Source organism: Carcharodon carcharias, chromosome 7 (genome assembly GCF_017639515.1).
Source record: "Carcharodon carcharias isolate sCarCar2 chromosome 7, sCarCar2.pri, whole genome shotgun sequence".
NCBI classification, from domain to species: Eukaryota; Metazoa; Chordata; class Chondrichthyes; order Lamniformes; family Lamnidae; genus Carcharodon; species Carcharodon carcharias.
The window spans coordinates 36,863,718-36,884,482 of NC_054473.1; the positions used below are offsets into that span (position 1 = coordinate 36,863,718).

The 20,765-nt window shown below is 40.8% G+C and overlaps 1 protein-coding gene across 2 annotated transcripts in view; it reads right to left on the reverse strand.

The window, feature by feature from the left end:
* chdh (choline dehydrogenase) overlaps positions 1-20,765 on the reverse strand; it is a 55,703-nt gene that overhangs the window by 17,032 nt on the left and 17,906 nt on the right. For both annotated transcript variants that reach the window (XM_041190872.1, XM_041190873.1), the window contains exons 3-6: positions 18,761-18,912; positions 13,703-13,832; positions 13,435-13,569; positions 8,092-8,234 (exon numbers count right to left, since the gene is read on the reverse strand). In XM_041190872.1, coding sequence (XP_041046806.1) covers positions 8,092-8,234; positions 13,435-13,569; positions 13,703-13,832; positions 18,761-18,912 — 560 coding nt within the window. The remainder of the gene's footprint in view (positions 1-8,091; positions 8,235-13,434; positions 13,570-13,702; positions 13,833-18,760; positions 18,913-20,765) is intronic.

Below are 20,765 nucleotides of genomic sequence, written 5' to 3' on the forward strand. Positions count from 1 at the left end.
AGAAATTTCTGAAGGAGAGTATCTATCTCCACTTAGAGAGGCAAGGTTTGATCAGGGATAGTCAGCATGGCTTTGTCAGAGGGAGGTCATGCCTAACAAATTTGATTGAATTTTTTGAGGAGGTGAGCAGGTGTGTAGATGAGGTTAGTGCAGTTGATGTAGTTTATATGGATTTCAGCAAAGCCTTTAACAAGGCCCCACATGGGAAACTTATAAAGAAGGCAAAGGCACATGGGATACAGGGTAATTTGAAAAGGTGGATTCAAAACTGGCTTAGTTGTAGGAGGCAGAGGATGATGACAGAAGGATGCTTTAGTGACTGGAAGTCAGTGTCCAGTGGCGTACCACAGAGATCTGTGCTCGGTCCCCTATTATTTGTCATTTATATAAACGACATAGATGACAATGTGGAGGGGTAGGATTAGTAAGTTTGCGGATGACACAAGATTGGCCAGGTGGTTAACAGTGAGGTTGAGTGTCTTGGGCTACAGGAAGATATAGATGGGATGGTCAAATGGGCAGATAAGTGGCAGATGGAATTTAACCCTGAAAAGTGTGAGGTGATACACTTTGGAAGGAGTAATTTGACAAGGAAGTATTCAATGAACGACATGACACTAGGAAGTTCTGAGGAACAAAGGGACATTGGCGTGTGTGTCCATAGATCTCTGAAGGCGGACGGGCATGTTAGTGGGGTGGTGAAAAAGGCATATGGGACACTTGCCTTTATCAATCAAGGCATAGATTACAAAAGTAGGGAGGTCATGTTGGAGTTGTACAGAACCTTGGTGAGGCCACAGCTGGAGTACTGTGTGCAGTTCTGGTCGCCACATTATAGGAAGGATGTGATTGCACTGGAGAGGGTGCAGAGGAGATTCACCAGGATGTTGTCAGGGATGAAACATTTAAGTTATGAAGAGAGGTCGGATAGACTTGGGTTGTTTTCGTTGGAGCAGAGAAGACTGAGGGGTGACCTGATTGAGATATACAAGATTATGAGGGGCATGGACAGGGTGGATAGGGAGCACCTGTTACCTTTAGTTGAAGGGTCAGTCACAAGGGGGCATAAGTTCAAGGTGAGGGGCAGGAGGTTTAGGGGGATGTGAGGAAAATCTTTTTTACCCAGAGGGTGGTGATGGTCTGGAATGCACTACCTGGGAGGGTGGTGGAGGAGGGTTGCCTCACATCCTTTAAAAAGTACCTGGATGAGCACTTGGCACGTCATAAGATTCAAGGCCAAGTGTTGGTAAATGGGATTAGGTAGGTAGGCCAGGTGTTTCTCACATGACAGTGCAGACTCGTTGGGCCGAAGGGCCTCTTCTGCACTGTGATTCTGTGATACCATCCTGCTCTCATTCCCACATGTTTGTTCTTGGCCTGCTGCAATGTTCGAATGAAGCCCACTGCAAACTGGAGCAAAAGCACCTCATCTTCCGATTAGGCACTTTACAGCCTTCTGGACTTAACATCGAGTTCAACAACTTCAGACCATGAACTCTCTCCTCCATCCTCACCCCTTTTTTATCACTGTTTTTCAATATTCACTTTCATTTTTTAATTTTATTTTTTAATCCACTTATTTTTGTTTGTCATTTTATTCATTGTTTTATCCCCACCTTTTATCCTATTTTCAATCTTTCTTCCTACCACCGTCCCTTCCCCTCACCCAACCCTCACAAGGACCATCTGTCGCTTGCTCATGTTGTTCTTTCCAGAGTACTTACCCTTGTTCTGCTATTATCACATTCTGCTTTCTGACCTTAATGCCACCATCAGCACTTCCTTTAGCCAGTACCACTACCATTAACACCCCTTTTTCCTTTTGTTCATGACATCTTTGGCAATCTCTCCTTTGCCCCCCATATCACTGGCCTCCTATTTAGCTTCACCTGCACTGCTCCACCCCCATTCCCCCCCCCCCCCAATAATGTAAATTTCATTATATTTTTGCTTCTCTTCAGCTCTGTAGAAGGGTCATACGGACTTGAAGTATTAACCCAGGATGTTGATGCTGGGGTTTCAGTAATAGTAAAGCTGTTGAATGTCAAAGGGGCGGTGGTTAGATTCTCTCTTCTTGGAGATGGTCATTGTTTGGTACTTGAATGGCACAAATGTTACGTGTTTCTTGTCAGTCCAAGCATGAATATTACCCAGGTCTTGCTACATGGGGGCATGGACTGCTCCATTAGCTGAGGAGTTGTGAGTAGAACTGAACACAGTGAAATCATCTGTGAGCATCCTCCCTTCTTACTCTGTCATACAGCGGAGGTCATTGACAAAGCAGCAGAGGAGAACTGGGCACAGGACACTTCCCTGAAGAACGTCTGTAGTGACATCTACAGTTGAAATGATTGGTCACTCCTTTATGCTAGGTATGACTCCACAGTGGAGAGTTTCCCCGATCCCCAGTAACTTCAATTTTGCTCCAGTTCCTTGATGCCACACTCAGGTTAAATGCTGCCGTCATGTCAAGGGCAGTAACTCTCACCTGGCCTCTGGAATTCAGCTTTCTTTCCCCATGTTTGAACCAAGACTAAATGAGGTCTGGAGCCAAGTGGTTCTGGCAGATTTAAACTGAGCATCGGTGAGCAGGTTATTGTTGAATAAATGCTGCTTGATAGCACTGTTGACAACACCTTCTATCACTTGAGTGAAAATTGAGAGTAGTCTGATTTGGTGGTAAATAGCCAGATTGGATTTGTCCAGCTTTTGGTGGACAAGACATACCTGGACAATTTTCCATTGTCAATATTGGATCAATATTGGATGCCAATATTGTAGCTGTACTGGAAGAGCTTGGGTAGGGGAATGGCTGATTCTGCAGCACAAGTCTTCAGCACCAAAGCCAGGATGTCAGGGCTCATAGCATTTGCTGTATCCAGTGCATTCAGACGTTTCTTGATATCATGTGGAGGGAAGCAAGCTGGTTGAAGACTTGCATCTGGGTGCTGGGGACCTCAACAGGAGGCCAAGTTGGATCATCATCTTGGCGCATCTGGCTGAAGATGGTTGTGGATGTTTCAGCCTTGCCTTTCACACAGAAGTGCTGGGTTCTGCCATCATTCGGGATGTGTGTGTTTGTGGAGTCTCTTCCCGCCGTTAGCTGTTTAATTGCCTACTGCTATTCACAAATGATTGCAATAGGACTACAGAGCTTTGATTTGATTCTTTGGCCATGGGATCGCTTAGCTGCGTCTGCGGTATATGGCCAAATTAAATGTCAAATTATCTCATTCGTAAAAGACATCACGAAAAATAATATATGCTTGATATTTATTTTTCTAATTCTTTCCTATATTTCAATATCAGGCTATCCCTCAAAACATAAATTCCCCTTAATCAGGAGGCAGAATTCACTTTTGAATAGCACAGGAATTAGCCCTTTCAGACTATTTAATCCCTACCAACTAAATCAACTGAGATTGACAATTGAGAAAGTCTAACTATGGAAGTCAGCCAAGAGTTGTTCAAACATCAGTTTCCTGTGTTAATGTCCTTCACGCTGAAATTTGAAGCTATTGTGCTACATAGGCCATAGATTTAAAATGTTAGGGTTCCTCTCAACAAAATATGCTAGCAATATCTCTCCACAGTTCTGCCATATGTCGCTAGGTTACACCGTAAAAGACCACCCTTAACCTGCATTTAATGAACTGTGTACAATGTTCTGCCAATAAGGTTCGTCACTATTCCAGTTTATATTTTGCTTTCTATAATTCTCCTGAAACATTCCTAGATTAATAAGTAAATCGCGCAGGTGGCCTCATCTGAATCTTTGCCAATCCCACTTATAAGAGTTCCTGGAAATTGTGCAAGAGCAGTAAAGGCTAAAAACATTCCCTTTTTTGTTCCCTCTGTGGAGAAATATCTCATCTTGGCCAGGGACTTAATGCCACCAGATTGATGAGATCAAGAAGTAACTGTGCAGAATTACTGGCATGAATGTATCCACTGCTGACATGTGGGTCATCACATTAGTACTGAAAGTCTACACACCAAACAGCATTTTTGAGCTAAGTTGCAAGTAAACCAGTCAAATGTATTATGCATAAACATGCATAACATGTCACACATCAATGAAAAACTAAGTAAGCGCCTCAAATAAAATGATAGGATAAAATGGAAAATAAAAACATGAACTAGCAAAGAAAAGTCAGTCATTGTGAAGAATCCAAAATATTAGGCACAAATGTTGCACTGGGTCATGCCATCTGCAGGGCAGTTAGCCAGACCACGACTCCTTCAACAGCACCATCCAAACCCGTGACCTCTACCAACTAGAAGGACAAGGACAGCAGATGCATGGGAACACCACCATCTGCAAGTTCCCCTCTAAAACATACACCATCCTGACTTGGAACTATATTGCCATTCCTTCACTGCCACTGGGTCAAAATCCTGGAACTCCCTTCCTAACAGCACTGAGTGTATCTACAACACATGGACTTCAGGGGTTCAAGGAGGCAGCACACCATCATCTTCTCATGGGAAATTAAGGATGGGCAATAAACACTGGCTTAGCCAGTGACACACACATCCCATGAACAAATTTTTAAAAATGGCATTTAGCTATGCCAATCAGGGTAGGGCTTGATTGGCAAAGACCTAAAGTGATCATTTCTTTACAGTTTAAAGTTTTTACATTGATTTCACAATCCAAAATGGAAGAATCTCAAATAAAACTGCTCTCTACATGATAAATACAGTAGGAACTCAAAATGGTTTCTAAGGCATAACAAAGGTCCAACAAACAGAATTCCAAATTTCTTTTCTGAAAAGCAAGTGTTCTAGTAATAGTTTAAGAACTAAAGGACAATTTAAAATAGGGCCATTTCACAAAGGAGCAAATATCCATGCATGATTTTCCTCATAGAACAAAATCAATAATTCAAGAATACAAATAAGTAACAGTCTTGATCATTGGCACCAAACTAAAAATAGTATAATATTGGTCATTATCCAAATAATGCCATACAAACTTCCCTCTTAGTGCTGCCAATTCTATTCGAAGGAATAAGTTTTAATACCATTTTTAAATCTACATTAAAAAAATGATTTGTTTCTCTTCTCTAAAGTTAGAATGCACAAAGTTCTCATTCTGATTTATGAAAGGCTTATGAACATATAACTACCTTCTCAAGGGCAGTTAGGGATGGACAATAAATGCTGGCCTAACTAGAGTCAAACATCTCATGAACAAATAGAAAAAGTGAGAAATTAGATAAAATCATGGATGGAAGGAAATATATGAGTCTTACATATGAATTTTAATCTACACATAGACTGGAAAAATCAGATGGGCAAAGGTAGCGTAGATGAAGATTTCATAGGATGTTTTTGGGATGGTTTCTTAGAACAGCATGTTCTGCAGCCAACCAGAGAGCAGGTTATACTAAACTTGGTATGGAGCAACAACATAGGATTAATTGATAACCCCCTAGTAAAGGCACCCCTACATAGCAGGGATCATAATATGATTGAATTTTACATTCATTTTGAGAGAGAAACAATTGTGTCCAAGACTAGTATTTTAAACTTTAATAAGGGCAATTATGAGGGCATGAAAGCAGAGCTAGCTAAAGTGAGTTGGGAAATAAGGTTAAGGGATATGTCAATAGAAGTTCAGTGGCAGACATTTAAAGGGATATTTCAGAATACACAGAATAGATACATTCCAATGAGAAAGAAAAATCTCATGGGAGAAAAATCTCAAGGGGCCCACCATCCATGGTTAACTAAAAAAGTTAAAGACAGTATCAAACTTAAAGAAAAAGCATATAATTAGGCAAAGATGGGTGGCAGGTTAGAAACTGGAAAGAATATAAAGAACAGCAAAGAATAACAAAAAGATTAATAAGGAGGGAAAAATTAAAGTATGAGAGAAAGCTAGCTAGTAGTATAAAGGTAGCTAGTAATATAAAGACAGATAGTCAGAGTTTCTATAGATATTTAAAAAAGAAGAGTTAACAAAATGAGCATTGGTCCTATAGGCAGTGCGTCTGAGGAATTGATAAGGCAAAGTAGGGAGATGACGGATGAATTAAACAGGTATTTTGCTTTGGTCTTCACTATAGAGGACACAAGTAACATCCCAGAAATAGCTGTAAATCAGGAAATGGAAGGGAGGGAGAAACTCGGGAAAATTACAATCACCAGGGAAGTGATATTGAGCAAATTGTTGGGGCTGCAGGCTGACAAATCTCCAGGTCTGGATGGACTTCACCCTAAGGTCTTGAAAGAAGTGGCTAGTGGGATAACTGATGCACTGAATTTAATTTTCCAAAATTCCCTAGATTCGGGGAGGGATTCATGAGATTGGAAAATGGCAAATGTAACTCCTTTATTCAAAAAGGGAGACAGAAAACAGGAAACTATAGGCCAGTCATCCTAATATCTGTCATAGGGAAAATGTTAGAAGCTATAATTAAAGATGTTATAGCAGGGCACTTAGAAAAAAATCAAGGCAATCAGGCAGAGTCAAGATGGTTTTGTGAAAGGGAAATCATGGGAACCGGTGAATGTACTGTACTTAGATTTCCAGAAAGCATTTGATAAGGTGCCACATCAAATGTTATTGCAGAAAATAAAAGCTCATGGTGTAGGCAGTAACATATTGGCATGGATAGAAGATTGACTAGCTAACAGGAAGCAGAGAGTTGACATAAGTGGGTCTTTTTCTGGTTGGCAGGATGTGACAAGTGGGGGTGTGTGTCACAGGGATCAGAGCTGGGGCCTCAACGTCTTACAATTTATATAAGTGACTTGGATAAAGGGACCAAAGGAAGGGTTGCTAAATTTGCTGATGACACAAAGATAGGTGAGAAAGTAAATTGTGAAGAGGATATAAGGAGGCTACAAAGTGACATAGATAGGTTAATAAACTGGGCAAAGATCTGGAAAATGGAGCATAATGTGGGCAAATGTGAAATCATTCATTTTGGTAGGAAGGATAAAAAAGCTTTTTATCTAAATGGTGAGAGATTGAGGAGCTTTGAGATTCAGAGGGATCTGGGTGTCCTGGTGCATGAATCACTAAAGGTTAGTATGCAGATACAGCAGATAACTAGGAAAGCTAATAGAATGTTATAATTTGTGTGGGGAATTGATCACAAAAGTGGGAGGTTATGCTTCAGTTCTTCAGGGCATTGGTGAGACCACATCCGGAGTATTGTATACAAAACTGGTTTCCTTATTTAAATAAAGATGTAAATGCTTTAGAAGCAGTTCAGTGAAGGTTTATTGGGCTAATACCAGGAATGGGCGGGTTGTCTTAGGAGGAAAGTCTGAACAGGTTAGGCTTGTATCTACTGAATTTAGAAGAGTAAGAGGTGACTTAATTGAAACCTTTAAGATCCTGAGGGGTGGAGGTGGGGTGGGGTGGAGAGGGTGTTTCTTCTCATCGGAGAATCTAGAACTCGTGGTCACTGTTTTGAAAATAAGGGGTCACTCATTTAAGACAGATGAGGAGAATTTTTTTCTCTGAGGGTTGTGAGTCTTTGGAACTCTCTTCCTCAAAAGACGGTGGATCAGAGTCTTTATATATTTTTAAGGCAGAGCTAGATAGATTCTTGAATCACAAGAGGACGAAAGGTTATCGGGGTAGGCAGGAATGTGGAGTTGAGGTTACATTTAGATCATCCATAATCTTACTGAATGGCGGAGCAGGCTTCAGAGGCCGAATGGCCTACTCCTGCTCCTAATTCGTACGAATATCTATTTATACTACAGTCAGATGTCATAATTTGCTGCGACAGAAAACTTCAAGTAGTTCATGGTGGTCAGTTGAATGCAAATTAAATTATAGCCATTTATTTTTAATCACTCTTACTGTAACTGTTAAAAGCTCAATACAATTTTGCAAATAATCATTTCAAACACTTTACAAATTGCAGAGTTAATAACAGAAGTCATCGTAATGCTGGCACTGCTAAATTTCATACGATTCATAAAGTACAATTTAATAACATCAATGTCAAGTGAATTGAAAATAGGCCACATTTTCTGAAAAATTTTCAGACTATATTTGCATGTTCTTACTTCAGCTTACAGCCTTTAGTCAGTTAAGAAAACTCCTACAGGTAAAGACCTCACCTGATAAGCCTCCATGTTAGGTGAGACTCTCCCATGATCAATCACCTGTGATGGCAAAAAATGGAACTGAATATCAGGGTGAGTTGCATCAGGTTGACTCCTGATAAAACCACCAGTTTCCAAGTGAGCAGTAGCTGCATCGCCTGAAGAAAAGAAGACATTCTGTATTAAAAATTACTTAATTTAGTAACAAAAACAGGCTGTTATGTCATTACAGGAATTGTTCAAAAAGCTTATCTATTCACAACGTTACATAATTATTATTTTCATAGTTTGGTGTGGTTGCTATGTTTATATGGTTTCATTAAAGCAAATTGTTCTTTTCATCCATTCCTTCAGTTTCATATCTATTATAAAACAAGGACATCACAAGACTCATATGTTCCTATTTGATTACATAGTATTTTCTTATATGCTGAAATAAGATCATTTATGCTGCAAGATAAATATGCATTAATGATAATTGGTCTAGCTTGATTCATAGAGGTCCAGAAAGATCCTATAGTTCTCCAGTCAAAGCATTCATTAGATTCTTAAATTATTTGAACATTTTCAGCTTTCTTATCCCAACTGAACATTAAGCCCATATGTCATTATTCTTTTTATTCAGGAGAACCAGGTGGCCTTCATCCTGGCCCAGATCTTTCAGCTTCTGTGGGAATTGCCTGGGAAGTTTGAACTTCCAATGGGCAATTCCCCTGCTCTCCGGGACTCTCCGAAAACAGTCTCCAACACTGAGTAGGATGCTTACTGACTCCTACCTGGATACAGTAAGTCTTCAGATTAAGTTGCACCGCTTAATGTCATTTCACTTTAAAGCCATTTATGCTTCAGGACCTGTTGTTCCGAGTTGCGTCACTATTTTGGTTTTATGTCATCTGCACTCTGCCCCCAACTCATGCGCTGCACTCTGGGCCAGCCACCGTCAAGTTCTGATGTTCAGGGCTGCCTCCACCAAGGTCACCACAGGTTCAGGCTGCAGGGGAGAGCGAGGCCTGGGATCTGGAAGTAGGAGTGTAGGATAGAGACAGGAAACTGCCGGACCCCAACTGGATGTTGAAGTGCTAGTAATCTGTATCGGAGGTGGGAGCGGGGCCCCAGGCTCCAACCATGGCCCCCATCGGCTTCATTTGCAATTGCAGGTGCCCCCTCCCACCACCCCCAGGCTCCCTCCCAACCCCCAGCTGAATCAGCAGCCCAGGACAAGGGCTCAGTCCCTGAAGACTGTCAGGAGGGGATATGGGCTCTGCAGAATGAGAGAGAAAAAGACAGACTGAAAAAGAGAGTGGGAAAGGAGACAGACAGGCAGACTGTGGGAAAAGAGAGAGAGAGAGAGAGAGTGGGAAAGGGGGAGGGGAGAGACAGTGTGGGAAAGCAGGAGCAGGAGAGAGAGAGACACTGACTGTGGGAAAGGAGGGAGAGACAGACAGACAGAGTGGGAAAGGCAGAGTGAGAGAGTAGGAAAGAGGAGAGAGGAGAGAGAGAGAATGGAGGAAAGAAGGAGAGACAGTGACTGTGGGAAAGGGGGAGAGGGACAAACAGACAGAGTGGGAAAGGAGGAAGAGAGAGAGAGAGAGACAGGGAAAGGAAAGAGAGAGAAACAGGGAAAGGAGAGAGAGAGACAGGGAAAGGAGAGAGAGAGACACAGGGAAAGAAGAGAGAGAGACAGGGAAAGAAGAGAGAGAGAGACAGGGAAAGAAGAGAGAGAGAGGGACAGGGAAAGAAGAAAGAGAGACAGGGAAAGGAGAGAGAGAGAGACAGGGAAAGGAGAGAGAGAGAGAGACAGGGAAAGGAGAGAGAGAGAGACAGGGAAAGTGGGAGAGAGGAGAGAGACAGACAGACAGAGTGGGAAAGTAGACAAAGACAGAGTGGAAAGGGGAGAGAGACAGAGTGGGAAAGGAAAGTGAGCAAAAAGTTGAGCTGCGTTCAGGAGTGCTATGGGTGAGACACAGAAACTGCACTACTCAGGGTTTGTTTGGGTGATTTAGTGTTATCTAACTGTAATGTATATATTATGTATACTTAGTGATTTATTTTCTTTTGCAAGTTATTCCAGCTAGGAATGCACGCTGCTAGACATGAACAGTACAGTATTTCAACTTGTACGTTGGCTTTTCCGGGCAAGAAGTGTCCAAAGGAAAAACAGAATTACCTGGAAAAACTCAGCGGGCCTGGCAACATCGGCGGAGAAGAAAAGAGTTGATGTTTCGAGTCCTCATGACCCTTCAACAGAGGGTCATGAGGACTCGAAACGTCAAATCTTTTCTTCTCCGCCGATGCTGCCAGACCTGCTGAGTTTTTCCAGGTAATTCTGTTTTTGTTTTGGATTTCCAGCATCTGCAGTTTTTTGTTTTTATCTAAGTGTCCAAAGGAACCTAAACTCCGGCTTTAACACTGATTCCTATGGGAGCCTCCTTTGGCATTGCACCTCGGACATATTGAGGTAGCTGCATTGTCGCCTGTAAACCCTGGCAGCAGGATAGAGGCATCTTCTGCGGCCCCTTACTCCTTGGACTTCCTGTTGGCCCTGCGCCCTTGTGCCTGCGTCTCTCCTCCCACAGGTCGCTCTCCTGGAAGCTTCCACAGGGACACCTAGCCTCCTCCCACTTTTGGTCCTCTCTTCCCCCTCAGAGGAGGTGCCTCCACCAGAGACCACAGTTCCCATTACCAGGTAAGGGAAGGTACTCTGATACTTGGTAGGGCCCACGCGGTGTGAATCCTCTGGGGGCTCGGAAAACAACATTGATCTCTGAACTGAAGCCTCAAAATTCTCTGAATGCAGTTCTGAAGCAAGATGATGCTGTCCTGTTCACAGAAGCAGCCAGCAGCAAGTGATATCATAAACTCATCACTAATCACATTGACATGGCCACAGACCCCTCTTATCCCGCCCGTGGATGAGGTTTTGCTAATTGTGGCCTGCCCGCCTGGCCATGCAACTGTCTAAAAATCGCACAGGCTACGTAAAGATGGAGATAATTGGTGTCTCCAGGGCCTTAACTGGCCACTTAATTAATGGCGGGTGTGCCTACATCTCCATCGCGCGCCCGCCTAGCGAAATATCGCGAGTGCGCGTGGACGTTGGCACACTCGGCTGACGTCAATGTGCTTTATTTAACACTCGAGCGGGTCAGGCGCACCGAGCTAAAAATTCTGCCCAGGCTTTCCGATCCTGATGGGAAGATTTGGGCCCCTAAGTTTGTCTTGCAACTGTGTGGAAGAAATTGGATTTCATTGCATCTGGTTCACCTGAGAAGCCTCCAAATGAATACACGCCCAAAGGTGTATTGGTTTGAGCAGCCTAAAGGTATCCTGACATCACCTAAAATAGGGATAATGTTTCTGTAATGTAAAGGACTTTATGCCTCTCTTTACGTTCTTAAGGGGACTGTTGGGAGGCTGCCACAGACGCAGGTAAATTTCAAATTTAAAACTATCCAAAACTTAACATAACATGAAATCAGGAATACAGTGATTGGTCTGTGCTTCCAATTTGCTCCAGTTTAGTGCTGTGGATCATTTTTAACTCCATATCTTTTGTACTACTCACATGGTTTACTCTGAAGTAATTTTCTGAATCTATGTTTTCTATGCAGTTATTTTATATTTCAAAAGATCACGTCTCAGTAAGCTCCTTGAAGTGTCTTACTACATTAAAGGTGTCATATAAGTGTAAGTTGCTGTTTACCATGTTTAGTAGCACTTTACGTTTGTATGCATTAAATTTCATTGTCTCATCTATTTACTAATTTCTCCAACTCATTTTGTAGTTCCTTAGCACGCTAGTAGTGATTAAGCGCCCCTCCTAGTTTGGTATCACCTTCAAATTTGACTATTTTGAGCTGAGTTTATGAATTCACCCATTAATTCTAAACCAGAAACAATGCATTCCAAACATCAGCCCCTGGCGTAGCCCACTCAGCAGCTCCTCCAACAACATAACTCCACCAAAAAATATCTGCTGCTTTCCTTTTTCCATGTTAGGTGATCAATGCAATTAAGTCACCAACTCCAGAATTGTGGAGTATCCAAACTAAGGACTGTACTAAGATCTGTTTACAGGAACCACCAATAGGTCATTGAGGGAAAAGACTCCTGTTTAAAATCCCCACATTACAATAAGCATCACTTTTTTTTAAATTGGCGATTTAATCCAGCAGTACACATTGAAATGCCACCCAACTATATTGCTGCACTTTATCTGAAAGATAAGAGATAAAAGAAAATGAGAAGCCTAGATTTCTTGATTAAAATAAAGAAAATGTTCTATAAGCTCATCAGAAAGATATGCAAGTCAGTATCTGAAAAGGAAACTCTGACTGTAATCTTAAGTGTCATCACCAAGTGAAAAATGAGTAATAGAAAATTGGGAGCCAGTTTCTGAATTGAATGTTAATTTCCACAACAGTAAATAAAGTTATTTCGGCAATGTCAAGAATGTACATTGATTTTAGTTGCATGTCTTAGTGCACCAGATTTTGCTGAGCTACAGCTGACCTCATGTCTTCTGCCAACACTACCAAAAAAAGCAGAGAAAAATAAACGTTGATTACAACTAGCTTCCATTGTCAACTATCTTGCCTGCCTCCCGAAGCCATACAACAATTTCCTGCCATCACTGAAAGAAGAGTTAAACAGTGCATCATGCTCACCAGGCATAAACCTGACTGAATGCCATCTGTGACACTATTCCAAGGCACCACAATGTGAAAATACAGCCCAACATTTGTCTGATGGTCTCAAATGTATTGGCAAAAATAAAGTACAATGAACAAAACAACCTTGCAACATAAGATATGATGTGAATGCCGATGACACATATTCCTGCTGACATCACATGCATCATTTGTATTATAATGCCCTCTCTCTGACCGTTTTCCTCTCTTAAAGGAGGTGAACAATGATAAGTAAAGTCAGTAAAACTGCCATTTCTTAATCAAACTTTTCAAGATATTAAGAGGGATTGATAAGGTAGATAGAGAGAAACTATTACTGCTGGTTGGGGAGTCTAGGATTAAGGGGCATAGTCTAAAAATTAGAGCCAGCTCTTTCAGAAGCACAACTCAGAAACGCTTCTTGACACGAAGGGTGGTAGAAGTTTGAAACTCTCTTCAGAAACTATAACTGATGTTAGATCAATCTGCGATTGATAGATTTTTATTAATCAAAGATGTTAAGGGATATGGGCAAAGGTGGGCATATGGAGTTAGGTTGCAGGTCATCCATGATCTCAAAGAATGACGAAATAGATTCCAGGGTTAAGTGGCCTTCTCTTGATTCTATGATCCTAAATTACTGATGTTTATGTCAAGGTCTAAGTACTGGAAGGTAACAAAGTTTTACCTGTGAATTTCCAAAGCCATTCTAGGCCAACTTTGATCATCTTGATGGATCTTTGGGATTGATATAGAGTAATAGGTTCAGTGCATTCTTGTTGCACGTACAATTCTAAATGATCTTGCAGATTCTGGCCCACACCTAGAAGCAAAACAATTTCTTTAAAGTGAATAATTTTAATGACCTAACTGCAACAACTATCACCAGAGCTTAATTTATACCAAATTAATTAACTTAATGCCTTTATGTTTTTTCTGAGTACTTCAATTATTACCAGGACGGTGGCAAACAACAGGAATTCCCAATGCTTTAAGGTCATCTGCATTACCAACGCCAGATAACATAAGAAGCTGAGGTGAGTTAATTGAACCGCCACTTAGGATCACTTCCTTGCTAGCATAGACCTAAGAAGATAAAACATAACTAATTAATTAATCAGAATACTGGGTCCACATCATCAATACTTCAGTTAAGCCCCTTCATTCAATATCTTCAAAAATTCAAGCACATCATCAAAAGAAAATATTGATCATTAGAAGTGGTGGGTTACCTTTAGATCTAGGACAGCCTTTGATCACAATACAATCCAAGTATAGTGCCAATGTGAAACAAACCACCAGGAAAAAGAGTTTAGGTTGAGTTGACTATCTCCTTCAAAAACTAGCTACAAAGAAATCAGGCTGAACATAGAGCAGAATTTTGCCATTGGCGAGCAGGGGGGTGGGGCCCGCTCGCCAACATGTAAAATGACACAGGATGACATCAGGCAGAACCCCTGATGTCAGCCTGCCCCATTTAAATTTTCAGGAAGGCAGGGGCGCAGCAAAATCAGCTGCGGGCCTTAAGGTTGGCGGGCAGGCCAGGAGCCCCGGCAGCAAATAGAAAAAACGTGAAACCTCATCCACCAGCGGGATGAGGTTTCATGCAGGGTTCTAAAAAGTTTAATAAAGTTATGTAAATTATGAACATGTCCCATTTCATGCAATATTGTCACATGAGGGGAACGTTAGGGAATTTTGTTTTTTTCTATTTTTAATCTTTTTCAAAGTGGAAGCGATCTTCCTGAGGTTGCACTTTGCCTCATGGAGATGTGCGCTCTTTTGTGCGCATGCGTGAAAGAGCACACTCTCGCTTTTGGGGAATTCCCCCCGCCCACAATCCCCCCCCACCCACTCAGGAAGCACATAGCGCTTCCCACCAGACATCACACTGGATGGGCCTTAATTGGCCCGCCCACGTAAAATGGCAGTGCTGCCCGCTTCTCCGGCGGGGATCAGCTCCCCGGCCGCCAGACATTGGGTCGGGCCTGCCCGCCCAACAGGCAGAAATTTCTGCCCATTGAGTTCAAAGTTATTGAGATTTAGGCTGAGATGATCAAATGTTGCACGTGGAGGAGGAGGAGGAAAGAGGAGAGAATCTTTTCTGCTGAAGGCAGAAAGTATATACTGGAGAATGGAGAATTGAGGATGGGTGAATACATTGGAATATCTTTAGAACGGAGGAGTTATTTCAGGGGGTAAATGTGTGGGGTAGTGCACAGTAGGAAAGACTTTCCATTGTCTATGAAAGAAGCTGGCTTGCTGGCTGAATGTCCACATCTCGTTCAATACTTTATGTTCAAGATTCAAATACAATTAGGTAAAATACACAGGGAAGACCAGGTAATATTTTGTGATAAAGAATACATTAATTAGAATTTATTTTGTGAATATTAAAACATTACAGTTTTAATGTGTAAAATTTTATCTCCAATTCCATTTGTTTAATATCTTCAATATTTTCTCTTTCATATGTGCTGCCTTTTAGAGATCAAGTTAAGATGATAGAAAATGTAGCATCCATCTTAACAGAGGTGATAAGAGAGTTGTATATTAGGTGGAATAACAGAGCCCAAGTAGTGATAACTGTCAGCTTTACTTTAAAATTTGACCCTAATTCCTGCCAAGATCAGGAATTTTGTTCTAAAAAGATCCAAGTTGAAATCACTTGTGGCATATTATAAGTATTCCTGAAACATCATTGGATTTTAATAATGGTTCAGAGATCCAGCAGAGGACAAAGAAATCCCCCCTATCCACCATTTTAATATGCACTCCCTGCACCATCATGGGAACACCATCATCTCCAAGTTGCACATTATTTTGACTTGGATATTTATCAGTGTTTATTCATTGCTGCTGGGTCAAAATCCTGGAATTCCCTAATTATCAGCATTGTGGGAGTACCTTTGCAGGATCAAATATCAGACCAACATGGCAAACAGTCTGATTCAACCTCAGACAGTGAGTCCGAGGCCCCGAGGCCAGGGAATGGAGTTTGAGGTGGGCATTAAAGATAATGGCTTCCATCTTTCCAATATTTAGTTGGAGGAAATTTCTGTTCATCCAGTACTGGCACAAACAGTGCGACAATTTAAATACAGTGTAGGGGTCAAGAGACAAGGTGGTGAGGTAGAGCTGGTTGTCTTCAGTTTACAAGTGGAAACTGACAATGTGTTTGGATGATAACGCAAAGGTACAGTACAATTTTTAGAAATAGGAGGGACACAAAGATAGGTCCTTGGAGGATACCAGAGGTTATGGTGTAAGAGCAGGAGGATTTGAAGGAGGGCTGCAGAAACCTAAGAGAAAACTGTTACCAATTATTAGTTAAAATGGCAACTAGTTCCATTCTAACCACTTTTGGTGTAAAGAAGTTCCTTCTGAATTCCCCAAGGAAGTCTTAACAGTACACTTAGAAAATCTTAGCATGATCAGATAAAATCATCATGGTTTTAAGAAACAAAAATAGTGTTTAACAAATTTATTACAGCTTTTTGAGGATGCAATTAGTAGGGTGGTTAAAGGAGAATCAGTAGATGTAGTATACTTAGATGCCATACAAAAGATTAATAGGTGAAATAAGGATTCACAGAGTTCATTAAAATGCAAAGGGTACGTGTAAAGAGGGCATTTTCAAATTGGCAGGCTGTGCCTCATGGAGTGCCACATGGGTTAGGGCCGTGGCCTCTGCTATTTACAACCTATATTAACGACCTGGACGAAGAGACAGAGTAATGTATCTAAGTTTGCTGACAATACAAAGCTGAGTGGAATTATAAGCTGTGAGGACGACACACAGGCAGTAATGAAATATAGAGAGGTTAAGTGAGTGGCAACAAGATGGCAGATGGAGTATAACATAGGGAAGTGTGAGGTTATTCACTTTGGTCGTAAGAATAGAAAAACAGAATATTTTTTAAAAGGTCTGAAACTTGTAAATGTTGATGCCCAGAGAAACTTGAGTATGTTCATACAAGGAACACAGAAAGTTAGCATGCAGGTACAGCAAGCAATTAGAAAGGTAAATGGCATGTTGTCCTTTATTGCAAAAGGGCTAGAGTACAAGAATAAAGAAGCTTTGCTACAATTGTACAGGCTTTGCTGAGGCCACACCTGGAATACTGTGTGCAGTTTTGGTCTCCATATTTAGGAAAGGATATACTTGCATTGGAGGCAGTACAGTGAAGGCTCACTAGATTGATTGTTGGGGTGAGAGGGTTGTAGGGTTGCCCTATGATTAGAGGCTGAGTAAATTGGGCCTATATTCTCTGGAGTTTAGAAGAATGAGTGGTGATCTCATTGAAACATACAAGATTCTGAAGGGGCTTTACAGGGTAGACACTGAGAGGTTGTTTCTGCTGACTGGGGAATCTAGAACATGGGGGCACAGTCTTAGGATAAAAGGGCGATCACTTAGGACGCAGATGAGGAGAAATTTCTTTGAAGAGTTATGAATCTTTGGAATGTTCTACCCCAAAGGGTTGTGGATGTTCCATCATTGAATATATTCAAGACTGGGATAGGCAGATTTTTGGTCTCAGGGGATCAAGGGATATGGGAAAAGGAGGAGAAGTGGAGGTGAAACCCAAGATCAGCCAAGATTGTACTGAATGTTGGAGCAGGTTCAATGGGCCATATGGTCTACGCCTGCTCCAACCATTTGTGTTCTTGCTTCTTTAGTTGTTTGCCAGTCTAGTCACCAACATCAACAGATAAATGGGAATGTTTAAAATCATGTAAAACAAGGAAGTGCCTTCTAAGTAATTCTAAGAAAATGCATCAACACTATTATATATATCTGAACAAACAAGGCATTTTCACAGGCATATCAGTAATTCACATTTAGTTCAGAAAACAACGAATTACATGGTCATTTCAAAACAATGACTCTTTATTCCTGAGCTGGAAAAAGCTTAGAGATGAAACAAATGAAGCACTACAATAGTGCTACTATGTAATATCACAGGTACTAAGATCTGTGATAGCATGACATCTTTTTCCAGAATTACACAGCCAGACATACATGTAACGATGGATAAGTAATGAACAAATCTCTGGAACAATTTTAATCTTATCTTCAAATATTTCATATCTTAGCACATTTTAAAATAAGGTATAACAAGGGGAGACCAGAATTATGAAAATTGGCAAAAGAACCAGGAGAAGATGTGGAATTGTCTTTTTTTACACAGTGAGATTTATGATCCGGAATGCACTCCCTGAAAGGGTGGCAGGAGCAAATTTAGTAGTAACTTTCCAATGAAAATTGGACCTATACTTGAAAAGAAATAATTTCAGGGCTGTGGGTGTGCGGAACTAATTGGATTGCTCTAACAAAGAGCGAGCTTAGGCACGATGGGATGAAGGATCGCCTCTTGTGCTGAAAGGTACTGTGATTCTATACTAATTTATTTCACACACAAAAAAAAGTCAATTTTTAAAGAGAATATTTTGTATTGTGTACAAACTCACCTGTTCCACTCCTCACTTTAACTGCCCTGGCAATATACATTATTGTTTTGATCTAATATATAGACACAGTCTTTATATTATTCCTTTTTTAAATGAGAAAAGCTAACGAAATTTGTCATTTAGCTTTTCTTCAAATGATCATGGGGAAAAAGCTGATTAAAAAGCACTAGAAGTTGAAGGCTACTTGAAGGCTACCAATGTACCTGAGGAAATTAGGTATGCTGCACATGCTCAGACTATACAATCTAAATTCAGCTTATAGCATGACAGTTATGGACAAATACACCAACTTTATGTCCAGGTATTTGGAACAGTTGGAGGTTTTCAATTAAAACTCTGATGAAGGTACACAGGCACAAAGAAGAAAATTCAATGGATAAATTTATAATGTCATTTTGAGTCAATTTTTGTCTGACAATTCCTGGAACATTAACATATAGCACTTAATTTGGATACATTGAGCCTGAATACGTCTACATATGCAAAACAATGATTAGAACAAAATACAGCAACATCAAATAAATGCAATGCTCCAGTACCTTTATTGGTAATCCACTTTGAACATATTCAACTCCAACAGCTTTGGTGCCGTCAAACAAAATTCTAGTTACAAATGTTTTCTCTTCTGCTGTTAGGTTGCTGCGTACCAAAGCAGGGCGCAGATAGGCACTAGCTGCACTCCATCTTTGTCCTGAAATACAGAACATTTTGATTGCAAGTAATAGAACAACTTTTTATGATTTTTTAGTAATTTGTAATGACAGGACAAGATATGAAATAATATGCATCACAAATTTTGCGAACCAAGCTTACTTGCCATGAACTGAACGCCTTAAGTGAAATATGTCCTTATAGTTGGCACTGCTTAGGGTCTTTAAAACAGACTTCTTCACACAAATTATACCTTACTAATTATTTTAGAATCACATGTGGCATACAATTTTATATATTTCTACTTACACTGACATAGCGCTCACATGGTGAGTATGGCATACTTTGGTTTACATTTGTGTCTGACACCAAGAGTATCAAAGTTATGGCCTAGGGCTACGTGCAATCCCCAAAGTCCAGGCAACTCAGTTTTATTTGCGCTTTTTATGTTGTTGGATTGCACTATTTAAACTTCAAAAGTATAAAGAGGTTTAAAAAAGGTATTCTGAGCACAGCTGAGTGATTTGATGGATAGATCCCAAATCAGAAAATCAAGTTAGGTCAGCGTCAGCAATTTGAGATACACGCAGACAAATGGGAACGTGGATTTAAACGTTCTAGGCTGGATTTTCATCTCCCAATGTAGGTACAAATCAGATTACCAAATGCTGAATTTTGTTTTTTTTTGCTGGAAAAACAATTTTCCTTTGCCTTCCTGACCCCATACTATTTTCATATGACCTTCTTGCTGGCTGGAAAGGCGTTGAGTGCAAAAAGCACATGCATCACTTCTGAGATTAAAGACCACAGAAAAATTGCATTTCCTCCCGTATATAATTTTCTTGTGCTGGTTAGGGTTTTGGAAGCCCTAAAAAAAAATCTCCTCAGTGAGTTTGTGATCAGTGGGAGAAGCCTGCTGAGAAGTCGGGAACAATCTGAAAGGCAAGTGTAAAGTGTTTCTGACACCTTCAAATGTCACAATTAGATGCTGTATTGTAATGTAGATATATTTTTGATGCAGTGATTCATCATAGAGATGTGTCCTGAAAAGCTAAATTGACTCTTATATTGACCACCATTGTAAGTGTTGACATGCATTATTGTATTTTTTCATTCAAAAAAGTGTCATAATGCATTGAAAAATGTAAAAGAAACACCCTGTCAGCCTCTGCTATCATGTTTTGTGTTAATTTAAATTGACTCAGAGCTCTGGTGGTTAGAAAACCCTGCTTTTGAAAGTTAAAAAAATCTACACCTGCTCATCTCCATTGATTGACAAGCAACCAATGGAAATAGGTATGAGACACCATTCTGTTCTGACAGTGTCAGGCAATATAGCTGTAAGCTTGTGTTGTGACAGCTGTAGCCATTATAAATGCTTGGCTGGGTTTCTGCTAACTGCAGCATGTTGCTACCACCAAACACATGTTCTGTTTCCTTACCCAGTCAGCATTCTGAAGGGACCATTCCCTCTGCAACACCCTGATCTATTCCTCTATCATCCCCAATACCTCATCCCTTTCCCAAAGCACCTTCCCATGCAATCATAAGAGGTGTAACACCTGCCCCTTTACCTCCTCCCTCCTCAAAGTCCCAAAGACTCCTTCCAGGTGAAGCAGTGATTTACTTCTACTTTTTTTCAATTTAGTATACTGTATTTGCTGCTCACTATGTGGTCTCCCTCCACTTGGGAAACTAAACATAGACTGGATGATCAGTTTGTGGATCATCTTCTCTCAGTCAGCAAGCATGACCCCAGCCTTCCAGCTGGTTGCCATTTCAATTCACCATTTTGCTCTCATGCTCACATGTCTGCCCTTGGCCCACTACAATGTTCCAGTGAAGCCCAACACAAGCTGGAGGAACAGCACCTCATCTTCCAATTAGGCATTT